The 23,132-nt window shown below is 41.3% G+C and overlaps 1 protein-coding gene across 1 annotated transcript; it reads left to right on the forward strand.

Moving 5' to 3' along the window:
• The first annotated feature begins 4,238 nt into the window (after nt 1-4,238).
• zgc:158785 (uncharacterized protein LOC791214 homolog) lies at nt 4,239-22,461 on the forward strand. The gene is given in 5 exon segments (XM_041941302.1): nt 4,239-4,277; nt 4,279-4,415; nt 5,114-5,318; nt 21,554-21,760; nt 22,303-22,461. Coding segments are annotated over 5 exon segments (747 nt in total).
• Nucleotides 22,462-23,132: the final 671 nt, after the last annotated feature.

Here is a 23,132-nt window from a genome sequence, read left to right on the forward strand (position 1 = left end):
GGGAGTCTTAAAGTATGAGTGATCAGTAGTTTTTAAGTTTTAATTTTAAGATAAGAAGACATTCCAAGCAATCACACAGTCAAAGGTTAGAGACACAGACATTGAAGAAGTCTCTGTACCCCCCTGTTCCTTGTAGACAAGTGGCAGTAAAAGTAGAAAGAGTCATAAGTGCAAATCATTCTTTTGTATTTTTCTCACTGTCCCCACACCCACAACTGCTTTTACAAATATTCAGTGAGACAATTGTTTTCATTGGAATAGTTAGTTTTCTTGAGTTTCTAACAACTTTATTCTCAAAGGAATCTGTTTGAAAGAACTGCTAGCATTGAAATATTCATTCATTTTTCATTTAATACTCATCATATGTGTTGAGTTTTAGCTGATCTGTGCACTGACCAAAAGACTCACATTAGGAGACATTGCTAGAACGTCTAAAATGAAACGTTATCAACACGAGTAACATCAGTAATAGCAAGTAAATAATACACATGAGTACCTGTTTTGACCTTCACAAGATGTTCTGATGACCTGATAAACTTGCAGTGGAGGATCTGAATGTAATAAAGGCATGTACAGTAAATTCTCTTAAGGTACAAGGACATTGAAATCAGTTCTGAAGGGGGACATTTGTGTTTTTATACTGTTTGATTCGCTGTTTGTCCATATTTGCCATCAGACTTTCATCCCAACAATCAGGGGTATGAATCAAAGAAGGAGGAGCTCTCCCCTCCACAGACACATAGTATCCCCGTCTAAAATCAGTCACAATAACAGCATAGTCTCATGTCCTTCTTCATCTGTGGTAGCCCTTCAGACCTCACCAGCCTACATTACCATAGGCCTCGCTCTGCTGCCCGCCTGGTAGCCCCCTAACAGGATTAAGGGGGGATATGGTGAGGCGGTGCTCCTCACTCGGTGTTACTGATGTGATTTCCATTTGTCTGGCCTGGCCCTTACTTTCCCCTCTGTCTAATCCTTTACTATTCTCACCACCGTCCGTCAGCCACACTAATCTGCTGCAGGCTTTAGGAGCAGAGGCTTCCACACGAGACTCTCTCTGGTAAACACTGGAGGAAAGGGCTGGTGTTCACGGTGTGGGAGCACACACCATCACTGAGTGTTTGTGGATATCATGCTGAGGGTAAGACTACTGTTTGAAATCGACTTGTTGCTTTATACTGTACATGGTGTCGTTTAAGGCCTATTGGCTTAGCTGTCATTTGCTGTGGTGTATGTATGATTGGCTGTGCTCTGCAGCAGTTCAGTGTTGTTTTTCATGTGTCACAGCTAATGTGTTTGTGATGAACAGCAGCTTGTCATGAACAGAGTTTGATGTCATACATATGACATCAAACAAGATGAGCAGGGTGCTGACCTGAGCCAGCTCTGTGCAACAGTCCTGTCTTTTTTAACAGTAATGCAGAGGTGAAAAGAGAGGAGTGACGGTTAAGAACATGCTCAACTGCAAATGTTATGAGTGGTTATCACCTCGCTGTTGACTCTGTTATTTTAGACACAGGTAAGTACACTGACAGTTCAAATCTTCACTGAAGCAAATCTTAATTCTATCATGTAATTTCATTATGCTGAATATTCAAGTTTCCTTTAACATACTGTTCATATTCTATACTTTCACAGTATGGTCCAGGTCGGTTCAGACCCAACCCAAGAATCCCATAATAACAAGTGTTTATACCAAATCTTGAACCACAGATTTATTTAGAACGTATAAATAGACTATCTGACATTAACAAATGAGCGATTAATCCTTAACTAGTGTTTCAGAGAGCAGGGAGAAAGTGTATTTTTTAGGTTTTACACCACTCTTTTTGGAGAAAAAACATTTCTCATTTCACAAACAAAAGCAGTCTCTGCCTTCGAAGCAGAGGTAGAAAAATGTGCAAATGTGGTGGGAATCCAGGCAGATCTCGTTTTTACTCCTGTGAGTATAGTTCATTTTGACTGACGTGACATCAGCAAATGATAATGTTTAAAACAGCAGAGAGTTGTATGAAAGCAACTGAAACATGTCCAAAAACATTTGCTATTGCTTCAGAGGAAGGAGAAATTGCTACTATGATGTGCACAAATGACTAAATGTTGTGGAGGTTGAACTAAGAGTTATGAGGATTTTCATTCTGATCTGAGAAAAGCACCAAAGCGACTGAGCAAAACTGTAATCTCACAATGGAGAAATTTACTGTTACAGAAGCTCTGTAGAACACAAGGGGGGTGCAAACAGTATCGAAGGTGCAAATAAGAACAGTGCAATAATATAATATAGCTATAGCAAATAAAAATAAAAATAAAATGAGAATATCTTCACCTGGAGTTGTGTTTGTATCCACCTGATGAATGTAAGTCCAATATTCACTCTCCTCAGCAGTATGGAGCAGTTAAAAAGCTCCACACTATGGAGCTGGTGAAAAGTCTCTGTGGTTCATCAGAGTGGCGTCTTTCACATTACACATTACACAGTAAATCCATCGTTGATATAGAATACTGATAGTGCAGCAGACTCAGTTAGACGTTTCAGATGGCATTTGATGCTCTGTTCTGTTTTTAGATTTAATCAAGCAAATATTTCTTGGTCTGTATGTAATGTAGAAATGAGAAGAAGTGTTTTATATTGTAATCTTTTTTTTATTTGTTTATTCATTTTTATCTTTTAGTGTGTGAAGCACTCTGTAACTGTGGTACTAACTTACAAGCATGTAACATTATTTTAAGGAAGTAGTTAGTTTAACCCAAACCATGATCCTTTCCTCAGCCTAAGCAAGTCGTTTTGTAAGTTTTGAAAGAGTAACTGGATGTCGCACATTATTATTATTAATCCAACTTGAAAGCAGAATGAGAAGGTGATTTTAAAATGTGTCACAGACATGGCGGGTGTATTACACACTTTGGCTTGATACTGTCCTTGTGCTGTTTTCAGTTGATATTGATCTCTTCTGCTCATTCTCAGAAAGAAAGTTAAATCATGCATTCCCACTAATAAAAAATATAATATAAAATAAAATAGAATAAAAATATTCATTTGAAATCATACTTTAGTTTGCCATATAATGGAAAGCTGAAGTAACAACAAGGTAGTGAAAAAAGATTCCTATGGGAAATACAACACTATATGTATATCACCATCACTTTGTGTATGTACTCTCTCATTCCCCAAATTCCTGCCTTTGATTATGCATTTATTCTCGCTTTTTGCATTAGAATGTCGCCACATAGTTTTCTGCCTCTACCACCTGTCAGATAAAGGAGGAGCAGCTCCATCACACCTCTCCATGAGAGGAGGGCCAGCATCTAGCTGGCCCAGAGTTTCACCATGCCTGCTGCTGTGACAGGGACAGTACTGATCGTATCTCACCAGAGCTGCTCACTCTCCCCGTCGCTGAGGTCAGGATGTGTTAGAGAAGGAAGAGCCTGGCTGATGTTAGCCAGACAATGTGTCAAGGGTTAATATCACAAAGTCAGGAATGATGCAGACATACTGAACATGCTCTCACTTAGACCCACTAAATCTCAGCTGGTCTCTGATGACTTGATCAAAGCTCTGAGGAGGCCAGTACTGTGCCTGTGCTCTGGGTGGGACATTTCTCACTGCTGTTTTCTGCTGTGTTGCTTTTCTCTTGCAGCTGTCTGCACTACATTTGACTTTCATTTTTTGTATTCTGTGTGTATGGTTAGTAGTAGGTGGATGTTTTATTTACATTATTACAGTATGCCCTTTGTTTTGACCTTTTAAAGATACATAACAACGTCTGCTGTTCATAAATATAATACTTGGTGTCTAGGGTGAAGATAATATGTCTACATTCAGTGAACTGAAGAAAGAGATATGTTTACAAGCATGATACAATGTACATTTTAACAATCTAGAAATAACAGATTTATAAAATATTTATATTATCATTCTGTTTACCACAGATTTCACCATAAAGCTGCAGGTGTATTCATATATAACTCCACAGAGTTTGAACTGTTCTCTATAGTTTTGTATCTCAGCTGAAAATATGGGAGGAAAACAGGTCTAAACTGTCAGATATTATTGATGGAAAAAAAACCCTTCAACAGCATCAGAAAATGTTTAATAATATAATAATAATTAGTAGATATAGTTGTTGGCTTTGCTATAAGCACGATGAATGGTACAATGAGAGGAAACACTGAGTGGGACATGTTTGTGCCTGTCTCTTTGTGTCTGCTAACAGATGTGATGTTCCTGACACGAGTGAATGGCCCCTGATGTAGCAGACATGACAGCAGAGGAAAACCCATGGGTGTCCGGCCCTGCGGGAGGTCGAGTGAATGCCTGAACATGGGCTGGAGGTGGAACGCAACAGCTGCAACCAAGAAGCAACAGACTATCACCCAAACATGCCCACTGAAGACTGTGCTGCAGTCACTGACAGGTAATACAAACGCCTCAACACTCATACACCAGCTGTCTGATGGGAGATTTACTGAGTCCTCTATACAAAGCCCCTCTGGCAAAGTTTGTATGGTTCCTGTCTTAAGGGTTCAGTATGCATGAAATAAACCACATCACAAGACAAAAGTGTGAACTGAACGATAAGTGTCAATAATAAAATCTATAATACCCTGATTACTTAATGTAAATTCAATACAGACAGTAGTAGATCAGTAAATCAGTGACCTTTAGACTAAATTACTGGTAAATTTTATGTATTTGGCGACTTACTATAAATACTTCAGTCAGTTTCTCCTAGTGCACTGATATATTCCACAGTTGGCTGAGATATTATTCTTTCCTCATTCCTACCTCTCCAGTGTGCAGTGCTGGGTCCACCAGGTGTTCTTCAGTAGGGCTCTGGAGTAATTTCACTGAAAAATGAATCAGTTCAAACTGAAAGCAGTGAGGGATGGTAAAACATTTCTGCTGTATTGGCCCCTTGATACAGTGGTCTTATGAAATTGGAGGCCCTGAATATTTCTGGTTGGGGTCGATGACATGAAAATACCTGAGAAGCTGTCTCATAGAACTGACATCACAACACTAGTAAGGTCGATGTTTACAGCATACACTCACACACACACATACAGTACACTCCGCTCTCCTCTCACATGACTGTTGTCTCTTGTGTGCCAGTCTGTACAATGAGGACCCACTGTGCAGGATCTGCCATGACGGCAGGGCTTCAGGGGAGCTGCTGTCACCCTGCCAGTGCTCTGGTAGCCTGGCCATGGTGCACCGCGCCTGCCTCGAGCACTGGCTCACTGCCTCCAACAGCAGCCACTGTGAACTCTGCCACCACCAGTTTGCACTGGAGCGCCTGCCAAAACCTCTTAGTGAGGTAAGCTCTTGCTCTACACTGCACTGTGATTTTGTGACATGTACCTCATCAACCTCAGTATTTGGTTGAGGGATTTCTACCTCCACCTCTATACAATGGCACTGATATCTCAAAACCAGGACAAACAGAACCGAGGTTATCTGTATGGCTTGATACCACTAGAGCTAAGTGAGAAAATCTATTTGTTGTTTGGGGGAACCGGCTCTTAAAGTCTAAAGTGTCTCGAGTCTTGGCTGAAGATGCTCTTGTAGCAGATATATGTGGCCTGACACTCTTTTGCTCTGAACTCTGCGCTGTGTTTGTGAAAGATGAGGAATAAGACAAGGACAACTGTCGCCCTGGCAGCAGGCAGATTTATTCTCTCAAAGGCTGTGTAAGGTAACATCAGTACAGGAGCTTCAGATGACCACGTTTCTACGGGTTCCTCTCGTCAGCAGGGCCTGCTGCTGACTGACCATACACGTACCACATTCAGTCTTCATCAAGTCAATAAAAAAATACATCTCATTCAGATCCTATAGTCACACTTCCAACGTCCCTTTAAAAGCTAGGTTCTTAGTCCCTCTTAAACGAGTAAGATGAGCTGTACACCATAATAACTCCCTGCCACTTCCAAACACAGAAAGCGCACATGGACAGCACTGGATTTGATCATCAACAGACTGCTCTTCACAGACCAACCCTTTTGCACCCTGACTTGACCTTTCAGACTTAAACAGTCCTTCACTCAGAATCTCCTAAGTCTGAGCATCCTCTAATCCACTTATTACCCATGCACAAGTTCTATCCCCTGAGTCCTGCTCCTCGAAAGAGTCCAGGGGGTCAGTTGCACACAGACCTTCTTCTTCAGCATCACACAACTTTTCTCCAGTTGTCCCCACAGGCAGAAAGCCGATGTACAGGACCAGGTTGTTGTGAGTGTGTGTGTGTGTGTGTGTGTGTGTGTGTAGGTTTCTGTCAGTCTGTGTACTGTTGCATTCCACTTCTCAGCTAGGATTTCTTTCCTCTCTCACCTTTGTTTGCAATGAGTGCTCTGTCTCTGTTCAGGTTGTGTTCAGGTCTTTTACTTTTGTTGTTTTGCTCTTTGCTTGTCTGTCCTGCGATTTCATAGCATGTTTTTGGGCAGTTCTCGCTGCTTCATGTAAGGTGTGACAGGCGTGATTACAAAAGCTATTTAAAAGCAACAACTACTGGCTCTTGCAGCACTTGTTTGAACAACACATCCACAGGGAGCTTCGGAATTTGACCAAATATAAGCTGGAACAGTGTATATCCTGTTTCATGTACCGTTGCATTATATACAAATTGTGTTTCTCTTTGAGGGGAAGACACTTCCGCATCTTTCAGTTCCATGGGATAGTATGCTGTAGTGTGATTTGGAGGAGTTCTGCTATGAGCTGACCTTCAAAGTTGGCTCCCTGATGTAAATGGATCTAAGTAGCTTCTTAGCCACTTGTGTTGCAGTCTGATGTTGGGAAAACGTAGCTAAGTGGTCTATCGTGAGAAGAAGATCCACTGAGTGCTGCTTACTATCCTCTGCACTCCAGAAGTCCAAACACATTAGCTCCATGGGGCAGAAGTCCTCATGCTTTCAAGTTGGGTTTGAACGGAGGGGTCAGGTTTTTTTGTGCAAAAAGTAAAAAACCTTCCTCCATTCCATTCAATTTTATTTATATAGCGCCAAATCACAACCAGGGTTGTCTCAGGACACTTTACATAGAGCAGGTACAGACCAGACTCTTTATCTACAGAGACCCAACAATTCCCTCGTGAGCAACACTTGGCGACAGTGGCGAGGAAAAAATTCCTTTTAGGAGCAGAAACCTCGAGCAGAACCACAGGTTGTTTTTGTGAAAGGGTCTCTGCTCAAAGCATCAGTCACTACTCTGAAAAAAGTATAACCCTGCTTAAACTAAAAAAATGTCCAGATAACATCTAAAATATTTGACTTCCCACAAACTAAATTTAGTGACTTCTTATGACCTGATTATTTTATGTTGATGTAAACAATAATGCTTCACTTGAACCAACCTTAATATTTTTGCCTTGATCCACTAATTTTTTTTTTTACATTTTAGTTACTAAGCCAAACTATCAAATTGAAATTGAACCAAGCTAATTTAATCACTTTTAACTGAATCAACATGTTTACATTGATACCAGTTAATTAATTTATGTATAACCAAACTATATTTCTCACATTTTATTTGACTTCAAAAATAACTTATATTGCTCATCTTATAAACTCTATACAAAAAGACACTTGGCCAACAGATTACTCTCAAGATATTTATTAATCTTTAACACATGAGCCATATACAACACATTTAACATCTGACAACATATGAACCAAACAGCATGAGAAAACATAAAATGACAGGCTGCAGTCTGTGCATTTCCACATCCGATAACTGTGAAAACAAAGAAAATAACAGTGAATTCCCTTACAGATGATACACTGATCTGTGTTGGTTAAATCAACAGAACTAAAAGAAATACAGTAGTCCACCTGCTGCTATGAAAATGTATAGATGAGTGAGGGTCTAGTGTTCAGGGTGATTTGAGAAATGGTTAAAAAGGCGATGTGCAGTGTAGATGCAAGATATTACCTGTTCAGGTTGAATGAAGCTACAGAGAGCGATCTTCTGAAAGAATACAAAATAAAATAAACTATTACTACTCTCTGAATATCACATAATACAGAAATGCAGATAATACTGTAACTGCAAAATATGGGTAAAATATCAAATTAAATATGAGAATTGATATGTACAAAGAATAGGGTAATATAAAGAAACAAAACAGCCACATGTCCAATAATCTACCTACAACTACTTACGCTGGATGACAGGATAACTTTAAAGCCTTCTCTCTCCCTCTGTCTCAGCAGAGTACCGCAAAGAAAAACAAATACAGTGAAGTGCTGGAGCCGCAGATGGACGGTATCTAACTAAAGCCTCGAGTGGTAACAAGTATGAGCGCTGTTGTGGAGAGCTAACTCCATGCTAACTGCGGCTATCGTTAGCGGTTAGCATCCGCCGCTAACACCCGCTCCCCGGCTCACAGCGGCTCTCCTGCTCGGTAACTTACAAAAAAACTCTAGAGGCTCTCGTTATCAGCCCACGGCTTCAGCGCTTCATGTGGGCTGTATTTCCTTTCCTTTGTGGTTTTGACAACTGCTGCTGTAAGGGGCAGGAGGCTATGCAGCTGAGCCTGAGAGGACGGGCCCAGTTTGAATGTTTGGTTTACAAACTGCCACGAACAAAACTCCACACTGCCTTTAAGCAATATTTATGTAGCCCACGCGTTATAAACTTAATTCATGGGCATAAGGTTACCGGTAAATGCTAGCTAGCTATCAGCTACTGCCAGCTAAATTCATGCGGGCTATCGTCCCGTTTAGCTTGCTTGCTAGCCACCGCCAACGATAGCTTGCTAGTCATCTTAAATTGGGCTATTCTTTGCAATTTTAACAACACAAAATACTAAACTTTAATTATCAGCAACTGCTTTACTTACGTTTCTTTTTAGAAGATGTCATCAATGTAAAATGGCGCGAAGTGCTTGAGTGGTGCAGTTTTCAGTTTGACTCAAACCAAATACACTGCTCAAAAAAATAAAAGGAACACTTAAACAACACAATGTAACTCCAGGTCAATCACACTTCTGTGAAATCAAACTGTCCACTTAGGAAGCACAGCCGAAATTTTGACAGTGGCACGAGGGGGCTGCTGGTGTTATCTATACCACTGTTTCTCAAGCCTGGTCCTGGAGTACCACTGCCCTGCATGCTTTAGATGTATCCCTGCTCCAGCACACCTGATTCAAATGAATGGCTCGTTATCAGGCCTCAGCAGAGCCCAGTAACGAGCTGAGCATTTGAATCAGGTGTGTTGGAGCACGGAAACATCTAAAACATGCAGGGCAGTGGTACTCCAGGACCAGGATTGAGAAACACTGATCTAAACATTCAGTAGTCACAATTTCAGTTCAGGATATCTCTCCCTTGTTTTAACTAGTTAAAACATAATTGAAGGTCACTTCAAGGGACAATATACATACTTTTAATTAATGGGAGTTAATGGGAGAGACTCCCCTGCCGTGTCTCGAGCCACAAATGCATTTTTTTCAACAGGGAAGTGTCTGTAGCAAGAAAGGCTGTAGAAATATTGGCATATTTCAATAAAATTATTGATTATCAAACGGTGGTATATGTATCAATATCTACTAGTGTTGTCATGATACAAACATGTATTTCAATACTTTTTGATACTTTTCAAAAAGAAAATGTCATTATTGGTTGAGACAGATAACCTAAAAAATATTTTCATTAGATACAGCCTGTCTTAAGTAGGACCAAAGTCTTTAAATGGTATGTTACTATCTTTAACATATTAAATGGCTAAATGTGTATGTAAAAGTTTTCTTACTTCATAAAGACCATGTGTGTGTGCATTTACAGCCCCACATTTAAGGGGCCACCTCAACTTTATTGCAAATCAGCATGTCAACATGTATGGCAAAAAGTTTAAAAATTACTGTAAGAATATTATAATAGGCCTAATATAAAATAATATAAATGGGCTATTTAAACCAGAGAATGTGGTAACTAATTGCAGTGCAGCTTCATTTTTTTCCCATTTTTTTCTGTACTTTTGTGGAGAGTGAAGGGGGCTGGAGTTGCTGCTTTTAGCTCTGAATGTGGCTTTTTTTTCATGGCTATACATATAAGTTATTACCTGACTCCTGTTCATGTTCTTGCATAGAAGCTGTAAGATTGGCTGAAAGCATACAGCGTTGCTTGTGCTATGACATGATGCAGAACGACATGGAGAATGAGTTTTACTATGAGCTCCCTGAATATATTAAACATTAAAAATCTATATTTCAAATATGTATGTGGTTTAAAATGAATACAACATCTGTAGGCTATCTACAGAAAGATGGATTCATAGTTGTTCATAAATACTTGATATCTATATTAGTTTATTTCCTCAATAAATACTCCCACACAGAAGCAAACCTTCATGTAGAGCATTATTGTCTGCACTTTCGATCTATCCAGCTATCTATCTATCTATAGTTATCACTAGCACTAGTTATCGGTAGCTAGCTAGCGCTAGTTATCACTATAGCTAGCTAGCACTAGTTATCGCTAGTTAATGCTAGCTAGCTAGCACTAGTTATTGCAAGTTAGCTATCGCTAGCTATCACTAGTTATCGCTATAGCTAGCTAGCTAGCTAGAATGCTAGCCAGATTGCCACCTAGCTAGATTGCTAGTTAGCTAGCACTAGCTATTGCTATCTAGCTAGCGATCTAATCTTATCTGATAAATGTATCTATGGTGAACTTTGCTGTTTAATATTATGTTGAATAATGCACAAAGACCTTGACATAGTTTCTTAATTTTCCCATTTGAAAATCTATTTCTTTTTCAGAGTGTTAGTTACTCTTTACGTGATAATTGTAATAAGTAAATGTTCAGTATTAAGCAGCGACAGACTGCGTGATGATCATGAAATAATGGTGACGGCTGGACAGACAGTTGGTTGCTCAGAAGGACGAGTGCAGGGGGACTTCAGGCCTGGCAAGCAGAGCCGTGCTCTCACAAGAGTTCCCCATACCATGAGTACAGACTGATTAAAGGAGGCTACCTCTGGAGCCAACTGACAGGGGGGCTCATTACCCAAACATGGCCGATAAGTTCATCTGAACAAACGATGACGAGAGAGAAATCGAGAACATGAAGCTGTAGAAGAGTCCTGCGCACAAGAGTACAGACGTGTGAGGCTGAAATGTCCCTGTTAGACGTCTGCAGGGAGTCTGTCAGCTGAAAGGGAAGGTCTTCATACAGACAACAAGCAGCTGGTGAAGACAGCTGGAAGCATCACCTGCCTTGTTAGAGTTGTTCTCATATTTAGATTGAAATGTATTATTAGTAGAGCAAACAACACACACTGAGGAGTTTTTAGGGATTTCTGGGCTTCAGGTGCACCTCTGCCAGGTCATCTCTGTGAAGAGAAGAAAAGAGGCCAGAACAAAGGTGTGAAATCCACTGACATCACATGAATACTGACAGATTTTTTACTGATACAGTGGCTTGAAAAAGTATTAATTCCCCTTGAACTTTTCCACATTTTGTCATGTTCCGACCACAAACATAAATATATTTTATTGGCATTTTATATGAAAGACCAACACAAAGCGGCATACAATTGTGAAGTAAAAGGAAAATTATACATGATTTTTAAATTTTTTCACAAATAAAAAACTGAAAGGTGTGGCCAGCAAAAGTATTTAGCCCCCCTGTGTGGATTTGGGTCTGGACTTGACTGGGCCATTCTAACACATGAATATGTTTTGTTCCATTGTAGCTCTGGCTTTATGTGGGTCGTTGTCCTGCTGGAAGGTGAACCTCCGCCCCATTCTCAGGTCTTTTGCAGATTCCATCAGGTTTTCTTCCAAGATTGCCCTGTTTTTGGCTTCCAATCACTCTGACCATCTTCTCTGTCCCTGCTGAAGAAAAGACCCCCACAACATGATGCTGCCCCCATCATGTTTGATAGTGGGGATGGTGTGTTCAGAGTGATGTGCAGTGTTAGTTTTCCGGCAGTGTTAGTTTTTGAGGCTTCTACTATCACGGACTGTTTGACTGTCGATATTATCAGCAGCCTTCTTTCAAGTACTTCACAGACATGTTGGGAGGTACTCCAAGCTAGCTGAGCTGACACTAATATTTACTCCGCTCTTACATTATTGTGCAGCACACTGTAACGTTAGCAGTAGTTGTAAGATGTAGAGCACTGGGATGTTTATTATAATTTCGGGAGAGTTTTCTGTGTTTACCTTGGACACATGAGTTTGCTCTCCAGAGCTTCTCATAACTAGAAAACTCTCCCTCTCCGCCGAGTGTGTGAGGACAGCTTCCGCTTCAGTTTGGCTCTGCCACTTACCCATACTGGGGCTTGCTTAACCAATCAGATGGCGCCGTCTCCAACAATGCTGGAGACAGAAGTGGCAGGAGAGAGAGAGCGGCATCTGCATCTGAGCCAAAATATTGATTTCTTGATATCGGCCCGTCGGATTTAAAAAAAGGCAGATACCGATATACGTTAAAAGGTTGTGGACCTGAGGAAGTGCAGGATGAGCAGTTCTCAAGAACCATAAAAACCCCTCTGTCAACGGCGCCGCTTCGACCGAACAGATGTCAGGTAATTCATCTTCAAATGTGGACGTTCTGATAACCCTCCAGAGTCGGTGTCGAGTGTGAAGCGAGGCTGCCTGTTTTAGTTTGAATGCTACACAGTGAACTTAATGTTATTAAGCTAACTTTATGTCGCTACCTGCATTGAATAATGTCAGCCTATCCTTTCTAACGCCCTGGGAACCAGCTGCAACTTGAGGTAGCTGAAGAGCTTCAGCCTGAACTCATGAATATTATCAATAGTAATTATATATTTCACATTTCATGTGTGCAGTGTGTCTTTGGCCTACATTCATTCAATTCATTCTCATTCAACAAAGATGCAGAAATAGCAACAATGATCATGAACAGAAACGATTCAGGTGTGGCTCCTGATCTGGGAACACTTCAATAAACTGTCTACAACTGGTGGTGTATTGTAATATTTATGTGCTCTTAATAAATAAGATTAAAAAAAATCAAAAAGACGTTTCTTTAGGATACAGCAGACTGCAAGGTGTTTTCTTTTCTTTTATATTTTGTCTAAGATATGTTGTCAAAGCAGCAGCGGTTAGATTGGTAGTAGTTACCAGAGGGCTCCAGCAGGGGGAGCAGAGAATTGTTGAGCTGCTTCCTCATTTCAGCTGTTAAACACGTGATCTGAGGAAACTTAGTGTCCACATATCATTCATTCAGATGGATGTCACTAAGTCAAGTATGACCAATTGCCCATATATGGAAGTTGACCGTGAAAAAAATGTACTTTTGAAAAAAAAAACAAAAGGCTGAACGATAAGTTAAATAGCGCAAATCATAAAAATGAACAATATATAAAAAGAATGGTGAGGCAATAAACGATATAAACAATAACATGTACTGTTGGCAGTGACAGTTAGTGATGTTAAACCTCTCATAAATGGATGAGAAATGGCCAGTCAGTTGAGCCTCAGCCTTTTGTTTTTTTTTCAAAAGTGATTTTTTCACTATGGAGTCAACTTCCATATATGGGCATACCTTGATCTTCACTGTCACTGTCACTTTTTTTAAGGCGGAGTCAACTTCCATATATGGGCAATTGGGCATACTTGACATAGTGACATCACTGTCACTGTCTATACTTAGGCACCCCAGAGCCAAGAAGCCAGTCCCTCACTTTTGGTATATTGACTAGTTGGATTAAGAGACAATTTAGCTTTTTTTTTTGAGAACATCAGATCATCAGTTCAGAACAACATTAACCGCAATGGCAAGAAGACAGGACAGTGGCAGATGGGTAAACACCTTGAACCAGAGACAGCGGCATCCTTTTGCTCATTCTGCTCAGGAGTCGCCTCTGGAAGACAGAAGGACCTTGCGGGAGAAACTCTCCAGCGCAGAGGAGGAGAACAAAAAGTTAAAGGCCGATCTCCGGAATGCCATCAAGGGGATCGACGAGAGAGACGAATGGATCGGCTATTTGCAAAAACGTGTCGCCGATCTGAAGCGCACACATGAGGAAGCCATCGAAAGCTGGAACCACGAGCGCAGGGCGCTACAGGAGGACCTGAAAAAGAGAGCTGAGGAGTTGGTCTCTCTTAATCAGAGCCTCGTCACTGAGAAAGACGAATCTGAGAGGATGAGAGCCTCTGTAGAAGAGCTCAAAGCCTCCAGTGGAGCGACTGCCCTGAATGAGAAGTGGCAGGCAGAAGTGAGCCAGCTGAAAGAGGTCCTCGTGCAGAAAGACAAACAGATCAGCAGGGCCACCAAGAAAAGACGAGCTCGAACCAATGCTTACATCGTCACCTTGGCCCAGCTGACTGATGCAGAGTCGGCTCTAAATCAGAGCAAAGCGACCTGCGAAGAACTACGAGAGCGGCTGGCAGCAGAAGACCGAAGCCACCAGAAGGAGCTCTCTGAGAGAGAGGAGAGCTTTAGAAAGGAGCTCTCAGACGACAGAGACAAGTGCAAAGAGGAGCTGTCAGAGAGTTGGGCCAGAAGAGCAGAGCAGTGGGAAAAAGAAAAGAAAGAGCTGGAACGGATGCTGCTGGTCAAAGACAAAATATGGGCCCACGAAGAGGCAGCAAGGAACGAAGACATCCAACAACCGACGCAAGAAAACATCCAACTCACGACGAAGAAGAAGACAAAGAAGAAGAGCTGCAGGAGGCTATTTTTTGAAATTTGATGACCCTCCCCATCATAAATTACTTTTAGATTTTTTTCCAAAAACAAAATGAAATGTAACTCCAAAGAACAAATCATTTTGATAAAATAAACACATTTAAAATAAACCCAATACAAATTGTATTTGACTTGATGGAATTAGGTGGTGGCTAAAGTGTCTTGTTTGTGTAGATAGGATTGTTAACAGCCTGAAATAAAGCTATTGGACTTGTAGCAGAAAAACCAAAGTGTGTCTTATAATTATAAACAGGAAGAAAAAGGTCACAGATGTGACTACTTTATATTCCAGTGGTTGTTTTGGTGTGTTGAGAACAGCGGTGATTGACAGCCAGGCTGACCAAATCAGCACGAGTGCAGGTTAATGACAGCATCTGCGTGACTGGCTGTATGCACATTTTAGAGCAGAGATCACAGTCTTTCAGCTGAAACACATGCACACTGCTTAGGTCGCAACCAAATCGACATGAATGAGTTACTCTCATTTCAACTGGATGGAGGTCAGCATTCAAAATGAATGAAGGTTTTAAGGTGAGATTTAAAAGAAGCCAGAGAGTTTCATCGTGTTGAGGGTCTGATAGCAGAAGCCCATCACCCTCAGCCATAAGCCGAGACCTGTGAGGAAGCAGCATTTCTGCAAAGGCCCACAAATAAAGCAGAAATAGTCACTAAAAGGTGATGTCAACTGTAAATTGACAACCTGGTGGAGGCATACAGCCAGAACCCGATGTTAGAAGCTTCTAGATGGGCTTCCCTGTGGGTTTAAATACACGATAGCTGAGGAATTTCATTTGTTTTCCTTTTCTTTAATATAACAGCTCCTTTTTGGAACATAATTATTCATGGACGGACCTGTGGTGATGATGAAATCTCTTTTTAAAACTAGGAGCAATTGTACTCAGTTAAGAGTAGAAAGTGTGTGTTACATACGGAAGCAAATCAAATATTACTTTAACAATAATAATGGTAATTAAAAAAAAGATTGCTTCATATGGCTTTTCACTGTACTGTATAATGAACTAAGTGGCATACCACGCTCAACGCTGTATATCATAACATTGGGCAGCTCATGTGTCTAGTTTTAAAAAACTTTGTGTCTGTTTAGTGTTTTGTGCAGTGAGCAGACAAAAACATATCACTGAGAATTCAGCCTGCTGCTCCAATTATGGAAAAGTCATTGAGCTTCAATAACATCTGAAGGGACTGGTGTGCACCCAACGATGGATATGCAAAAGAAATGCAGTGAGAAAAGAGTGAGACTACAAAAAAGATGAAAATTACAAAACACAAACTAGCACTTTGTTTTGAATCCTTGAAAGATGAAGAAATATTCCAGGCGATTACTGCTGGGGGCAAAATGGTGCTCCTGGGATTGACAGAACAACGGCTGACATGTGCACAAGAACAGTCAGAATTAGCAGAGTGTATTAGAGATCGACAGATATGGGTGTTTCAGTACCGATACTGATTATTAGCAGTTACAGAGGCAGATAATCGATATTTGGAGCACATATTCATTTGCAGTAAAAGTGTAAAAATTGGTGTAAAAATGTTGAATAATACAAACACTGAACTTGGTTTAAAGCATGTTTATTTAACCACACAAATAGAAAATAAATAGCTCCAGCAGTGCATGGAGTTCCTAGAGTCAGAAGCATCTCTTATAAAGTTGAATAAAAACTCAAATAAATAGCTACCTGAAATATTTCCACAGTAAATAAAGTAACATTTAAATATAACTGAAATGACTTCTCTTTGTTTTAAGTTCAAACACAACAGAAAGTACATGGAGTTAACAAGCAGCAGCAACTCTTGTAAAGTTAAATAAAAACTGATATAATAGCTCCCTGAATTTTATACACAGTAAATAAAATTTTACTCTCTCACACACACTTCTTACTACTGTCACTATTTCCATATCAATATTATCAGCAGCCTTGTTGCAAGAGATTAGACCAACTGTTTAACACTAATTAGCCAATAGCATCTCATTATCACTTTACTTTTCATATCATAGGACCAGAAAGCTCACAGCAACGTTAGTAGTTGTCAGTTGTAAAGCTTTTCATGTGTCTTTAACACAAACTCACACTTTTCTCTACATAACAGACATTCTCCCATTGAGTCTGCTGAGCGTTTACAGCAGAGCTGCCGCTAATATTTACTCCGCTCTTACGTTACTCTGCTGCACACTGTAACTTTAGCAGCAGCTGTGAGATGTCGAGCACTGGGATGTTTATTATATTTTCGGGAGAGTTTTCTGCGTTTACCTTGGACAGGAGTTTGCTCTCTGGAGCTTCTCATGATGAGAAAATTTCAAATATCAGCCCCGATTATCGCCATGTACAAATAGAGAAAGTACGAAACGATGGTAAAAAAGAAAAACATCTGTCCGGTAAAGCTTTTTGATGCCACAGAGATGACAGAGATATCTATTGATCTACAATCTCATCCCAGCTGAAACCATCATTCGCAGACTTGAGCCACCAGAGGAAACAGTCACACAACAGCCAGCGGACAGAAACAGAACATTTAGAGATCCAAAGAACCAGCAGCTGCAGGCCCTCAAGGCTCAAAAGGTGAAGCGTAAATGAAATCATCTGCCCAGAGATGTTCCAGTCCTGTAGTCCTGCAGTGCAGAGAGTTGGACATCAGAGGTTTTCTGTGTTTTTCTTCTGGAAACAGTCTGAAGTGGAGCCAGGTGATGATGGACTCAGAGGTCATGACCCTCAGTCTTTGAGTCTGTGTGGAAGACAGGATAATCACAGTGTACTGCACTGTGTGTACTTTGTGACAGTGTGTGAATTGAGCAGTTGGAAAGCTTGAAGCGACTGTTCAGAGCAGAGGTGAAGTCCTTGAACTGAGCAGGAGAGACTAAAGAAGAACATTTAAAGTCCAGCCAGTGGTCGTCAACAGCTCCTCCAACACAAGACACGTCTGATATTTATTAAACGATTCATGAAGAGGCTGTGTGGTTATTTCAGAGTTTCCAGATGAATAGGAAGCACAGAGTGACCTCTGAGACCTTCTTTACTCGAGTTCACCTTGAGAAGCTCATGTACACACACTCTCACACACACATATATGAATGCACAGATACATTCAGGATGGTTTGTACTCCACAGCGGCAGGTCAGGTCCTCCATCTGTGACTGATGTTTGGTCGACTCATGAAATGCTGCAGAGTTCACGGTTGGATGTGTGAACAGTTCTGCATGTCCTGGTCTGAAGAAGCTGAAGAAACAATCAGTGAATACTGAGATCAGTCTGAGAGTTTCACCTTCAAGCACAAAGCAGGTGTTCAAGAAGTTTGAGGAAAAAAAATCCTTCCAGTCAAACAGAAAGCAAACCGCTCTGATTGACAGGTGAGATATATCTGAGGTAGAGAACAACACTGCTTGAAGCTGTTAGACTGGAAACCAGTGAATCCAGTAACAAATGCCTCACTGAGGTCAAACACAGTGTTTGTGAGAGCAGGAAGTGGGAGTGCAGGGGGAGCAGAGGGGCTCGATTATTTCTGGGATGTTTCCTGAAAGTTGTCACGATCCCATCAGCATTCAGAGCTCTCAGGTGAACATGAAACTTCTGTTTTCACGTTTTTGGTAAAAATTGAAAACTGAGTGAGAGCAAAAATGGCTGCCACTCAGTCCACAGACACTTCTCAGGCAGCACGAACACTCTGCATTCAGCTTCAGTGGATTCATCCGAACATCATTTCCAACCTTGATGGTGGAGAAAAAATTCAGGCAGACAGATGAACAGTTTGACCCAGAATACCTCAAGACCAGAATCACATCAGCTCACAAGACAGATATCAGTCAGTTCTGCCTGATGTTGGTGTCAGACTAAAATCCATTTTTAGTCTGGAGACTACAGTCTTCTGAGTTGACTTGGAGGGAGAGGTTTGGCCCCTCTGAGCCACATTTGAGCTGCATTGAATGTTGACCAGCACCCTGTCAGGGTTCACTGTTCCCTCCCTTCAGTAACCAGGTTCAACAGAGAGAAAAGTAAAAAAAAGTAGAAAAGTAAGGGACTCATATTTTGGCTTGTTAGTGAGCAAAAACCACAACAAGGATTGAAAATCCTTAAATTCTGCACACAGCCACTCTTACTCTCAGCAAAGTGCTTCCATTTGAATAATGTGACATTTGAATGGTTTGATTCTGCGCTGAAAAATATCACCTGGTTTTCTTCTGGAGTGAAATGTGTTCAGAGTTAGAAGGTCAGCTATGACAGCCAGCCGATTATGATGAATCACAGATGTGAGTCCTCGGCAGCTGTTTCCATCAAACTAACTCAGACAGGCTAAGCGTAGCTTCATGTCCAGCATGAAACAGCAAAGAGCAGAAGAAGGTGAGAGGAAGTCCATCGAGCATTTGAGTCGATGGAGAGGTGACCAGAAACACATTGATCTGTGTCTCCTGGATGTGTGAGACGACTGTTGTTTGTTGCCAGTGTGTTTGTGTTTTTCTGCCTCTGAGTGAGTAACTTTAACATTACAGTGTAAACATCACCTCCAGCTGGTATATTAGCAGCATCACGATGTTTCCTGTCGTGTGTTTAGATGATGGATATGTGATGAAGTCCGGAGGCCTCGTCCTCCTGGTGGAACTGAAATGTAAATGCTCATTGAGCAGCTGTAAATACATGTGATCCAGCAGAGCCCTGGGGGGCAGCATTAGAGAGGGAGATGAAACAGAGCCACAGTAAAGAGGCCACACAAGGCTGACTGCACTTCACAAAAACATCACGCTCATTGAATCTACACCAACTGCATCATCATGTCTTAGAGAGGATGGATGACTGTCGGCTGTTTAAGCATCAACAATAAAGAAGAACCAGGATCATTGCAGGAAAATGTAACAAACACAACAAGTCGGCGGTTAAGCCTCCAATCAAGGTTACAGGCAACCTTCATTTTTCTCTTTAGAAAGTTGAAACATAAGAGAGATTTAAAGGAAAATATTTAAGCAGGTGGACAGCGGGACAGAAGGGTCAAATGCAGAAGAATCCCAGGAAGAATGGGAGGGTGGGAGGAAGAATGCTGTGCAGACTGCAGAAATAATCCACCACAGTCAATAAAATTGGCAAACAACCTTAACAATATTTTACTATAAAGTTACATGTCTCACCTTATATTCCATGTCCACCTCACCATATCAACCACAGCTAGCTCTAGAAAACTGTGTGTACGTCTGGTCTAAAGTGTGCATGAGGTGAACACATTCTCACCAGTCTTCTTTTAAAACTCCAGTTTAAGTGGAGAAAACGGTGTACGCGTGGTTTGTGTACGTTCGTAGCGTTTATACATCTGGCCCCTGATGTCACAGTGAGTGGGAGGAGCCTCTTGGCGAGTTGCTGCCTTAATGTTGGAGGATCTGCTGCTGCTAGCTGGACCGCTCGCACCCCTAAAGCCACTTAGCCTGACAGGCAGATTAGATGGTGTTTCCTCCTCTTGCTGCTCTGTAGAGAACAGTACAGGAGATTGTATTAGTGGCCTCCTCGTCTTCCTGCTCCTCCTGTGCATGTGTGGTCAATAATCTTCTGATTAAGCACCATGTGCTCCGCCAGGTTAAGATACACAGTGAACAGCATAAGCTCGCTGTCAGGCGATGCTGGACACATGCCCAGAAACATAGGAATAGTTTTTACATTAGTGATGTAATACAGTGAATGTGTCTGTTCTGCAGATTGGGGGGTGGGGGGGTGTTAGTCATCTCGACACAGCAGGCCCTGCACTCACAGATGACGGCTGATTAGATGTCTCCCTATCCTGACAGCTTTGCTGCACCTGTTTGGAGAGGGTGGGACCTTCATTACACGAGACCAGTGACCTCACTTCTTCCCCCCACCTTTAACTGGAGCACAGGTCTGATTGGCCAGAAAGACTGAAAACAGCACTGGGGGAGCCAACAATATTACAGAGAGACATTAGGGTGTCAGAGAAGAATAGAGATGTATTTTACTTCTGCATCATAAAGTCAAAGGTCTCTTTCCATGTTGACAAGCACTATCAATGTTTACAATATTTTATTTATTTTGTTATATAAACTTTGGGATATTGTACTTAAGATAGAAGATCATCATACAAAAGCCAACACACACTGAATGTCCTGTGTAGGATTTTGTTGTAATACTATAATTATTGGACTCAGCATTTCTAAATTCCTGGTCACTGACCTGTTTGATATCTGTCTGTTGCCCATTGACCTTCAGTGCAGTTGTGTTCTGATGAAATGATCACATCTTGTCATTTTATAAAATTCAATACACAAAACAACAGAGTTTAATATTGTCATATACGTATATCTTTCTAATACAATGTTTTTCAACCATATCACTCAGCCCTGCTGAGTATCACCTAAATATTGTACATTCATGTAGTATTCATTCGTACCTAGCAGATTTACAGATCTCTGTACTTGATATTTGAAGTTTTTTAATACTCTTTAGTGCAGGCATGTCAAACTGATTCCATAAAGGGCCGTGTGGCTGCAGGTTTTTGCTTCAACCAAGGAGGAGCACACCAGGCTGGACTCATTTAATCAGCTGATCTCAGTGTCCAGCTGATAATTAAATTATCTCTTGAATTGTTGGAACAAAAATCCACAGCCACACAGCCCTTTATGGAATAGGTTGTACATGCCTGATTTAGTGCTACCACTAATACCACTACTCCATGCACCAGTTCACAGGATCCAAGCATTTAGCACCACATGCTGACCAAATGCCCTATTCTCCACACTAGGTGTTCCTTCTTTACATGTCCATATGGTCAATAAACCCCACCCACTCCAGTCCACAACCAAGATCTTGAGATGAACTGTCTTTTATGATTTGCTGTTACTCTGTTAACCACCCATCCCCAACCTCCACCCTCCTCTTTCCCCAGTGGTTGTGTTCTCCATCTGTGCAGCAGCAAAGGAGGACGCTGTGTGGTGACGCAGTGTGTTTCCTGTTCATCACACCACTGGCCGGCCTCTCAGGATGGCTGTGTGTTCAAGGAGCCATGGACCTCTACTACACCAACGGCATGGAGGCCCTGGGGCTCCTGGTCCTCACGTTGGCCCTCTTTACCATTTACGTTTTCTGGACGGTGGTATGTTCAGGGTCTCTTCTACTCATTCAGAAAGGACATATGTTGTTGTTTTTTTTTATCTTTCCCTAAAATTAAGTCAAGCCAAGTGTAAAGCCCAAACAATGAGCTGAGAGGTGTTCACATGCACTGCAGTGTTGGTGACTATTCTCTGTGTTACGAACAGCCCTGTTCACATTACACACTCGGTTGATTTGGTTGTTAACAAAAATATTAACAGCTTCAACAAACTATGATTTTTTGAATAAAGGATTGAAGGATTTGAAGGATCAATCAATCCTTCAGGTTATTTGTTTGCTTTAAATCAAAGCTCAGAACAGTAGCTCAAAACAAAATAGTTCAAAATAATCTCATGGCCCATTTACTAGCTTTCAACCACATCTCATGGTCATCATCAGCAAGAGCACTCAGTTGTCATGGAGATAGGTCACGTGGTGATGGTGGGAGTATGGGCCTAAGCATGGAACTTTAGTCACATGACAGAATATTGTATTTGAGCTTTGACCTTCAGCATCTGTACTGAAACATGGCTGTTTGTTTCTCAGGTATCTGTGCGTTACCACGTCCATCTGTTCAAGACGTGGAAGAAAACAGACCAGCGGGTGCGACTGCAAATCCCTTTGCCTTCCAACACCACACGTAACCAACAGACCCTGTCCATCAACCCCCTCAGCAAAGCCACCAACAAAGAGACTATGGTGTAGACCACAGGCTACAACAGTGGACGCACCTCAAATATAAAGGAGGAGGGGGCCCAAACTTATCCCAGTCCTGACGCTGGGAGACTCCTTCAAGAGCTGGAGGACTACTACACCAGCCTCTAATCGCTTTCCTACCAAACTTACTGTGGAGTCTATCCTGCAGCAATGAAAAGTGATAACTTGTGACACTGTCTCAAATGAGTCTTACTGGCAACTGTGACATGTTTAGTAATTTCTAGAGTCCACAGTGACAATCAGTGTCATCTGATCCATCAATCTGTTGCAGATCTAATATCTGCAATTTAACACATGTTTGACTGATGAGTCAGCAATGCTTCAGCTCAAGCACATCAGGCATCTGACAGCTCATGAGCTGTTCAAACTGACTCATTCACACAATTCAATAAAGCACAATAATGTGTTTTTGAACCGGGGGCTGTTTCCAATGAGAGACGCTGATGTTGATTTTTTAAATCTTTTTCCTTTAATGATTTGAGGACCACAAATTAAATTCCCTTCATCTCCACGGCACAGGGCCAAATGCAGATAAAACCAAAACTATGTGCCTGGCCAGTGGTTACTAGAGGAAAGAGACAACATGTGCTTGAAATGTTATTTAGGTGGACCAACACTTAAACTTGCTCCTGCTATTAAATGATGTAAGTGTTGGAACA

The sequence above is a fragment of the Chelmon rostratus genome, chromosome 1 (assembly GCF_017976325.1).
Source record: "Chelmon rostratus isolate fCheRos1 chromosome 1, fCheRos1.pri, whole genome shotgun sequence".
Lineage (NCBI taxonomy): Eukaryota > Metazoa > Chordata > Actinopteri > Chaetodontiformes > Chaetodontidae > Chelmon > Chelmon rostratus.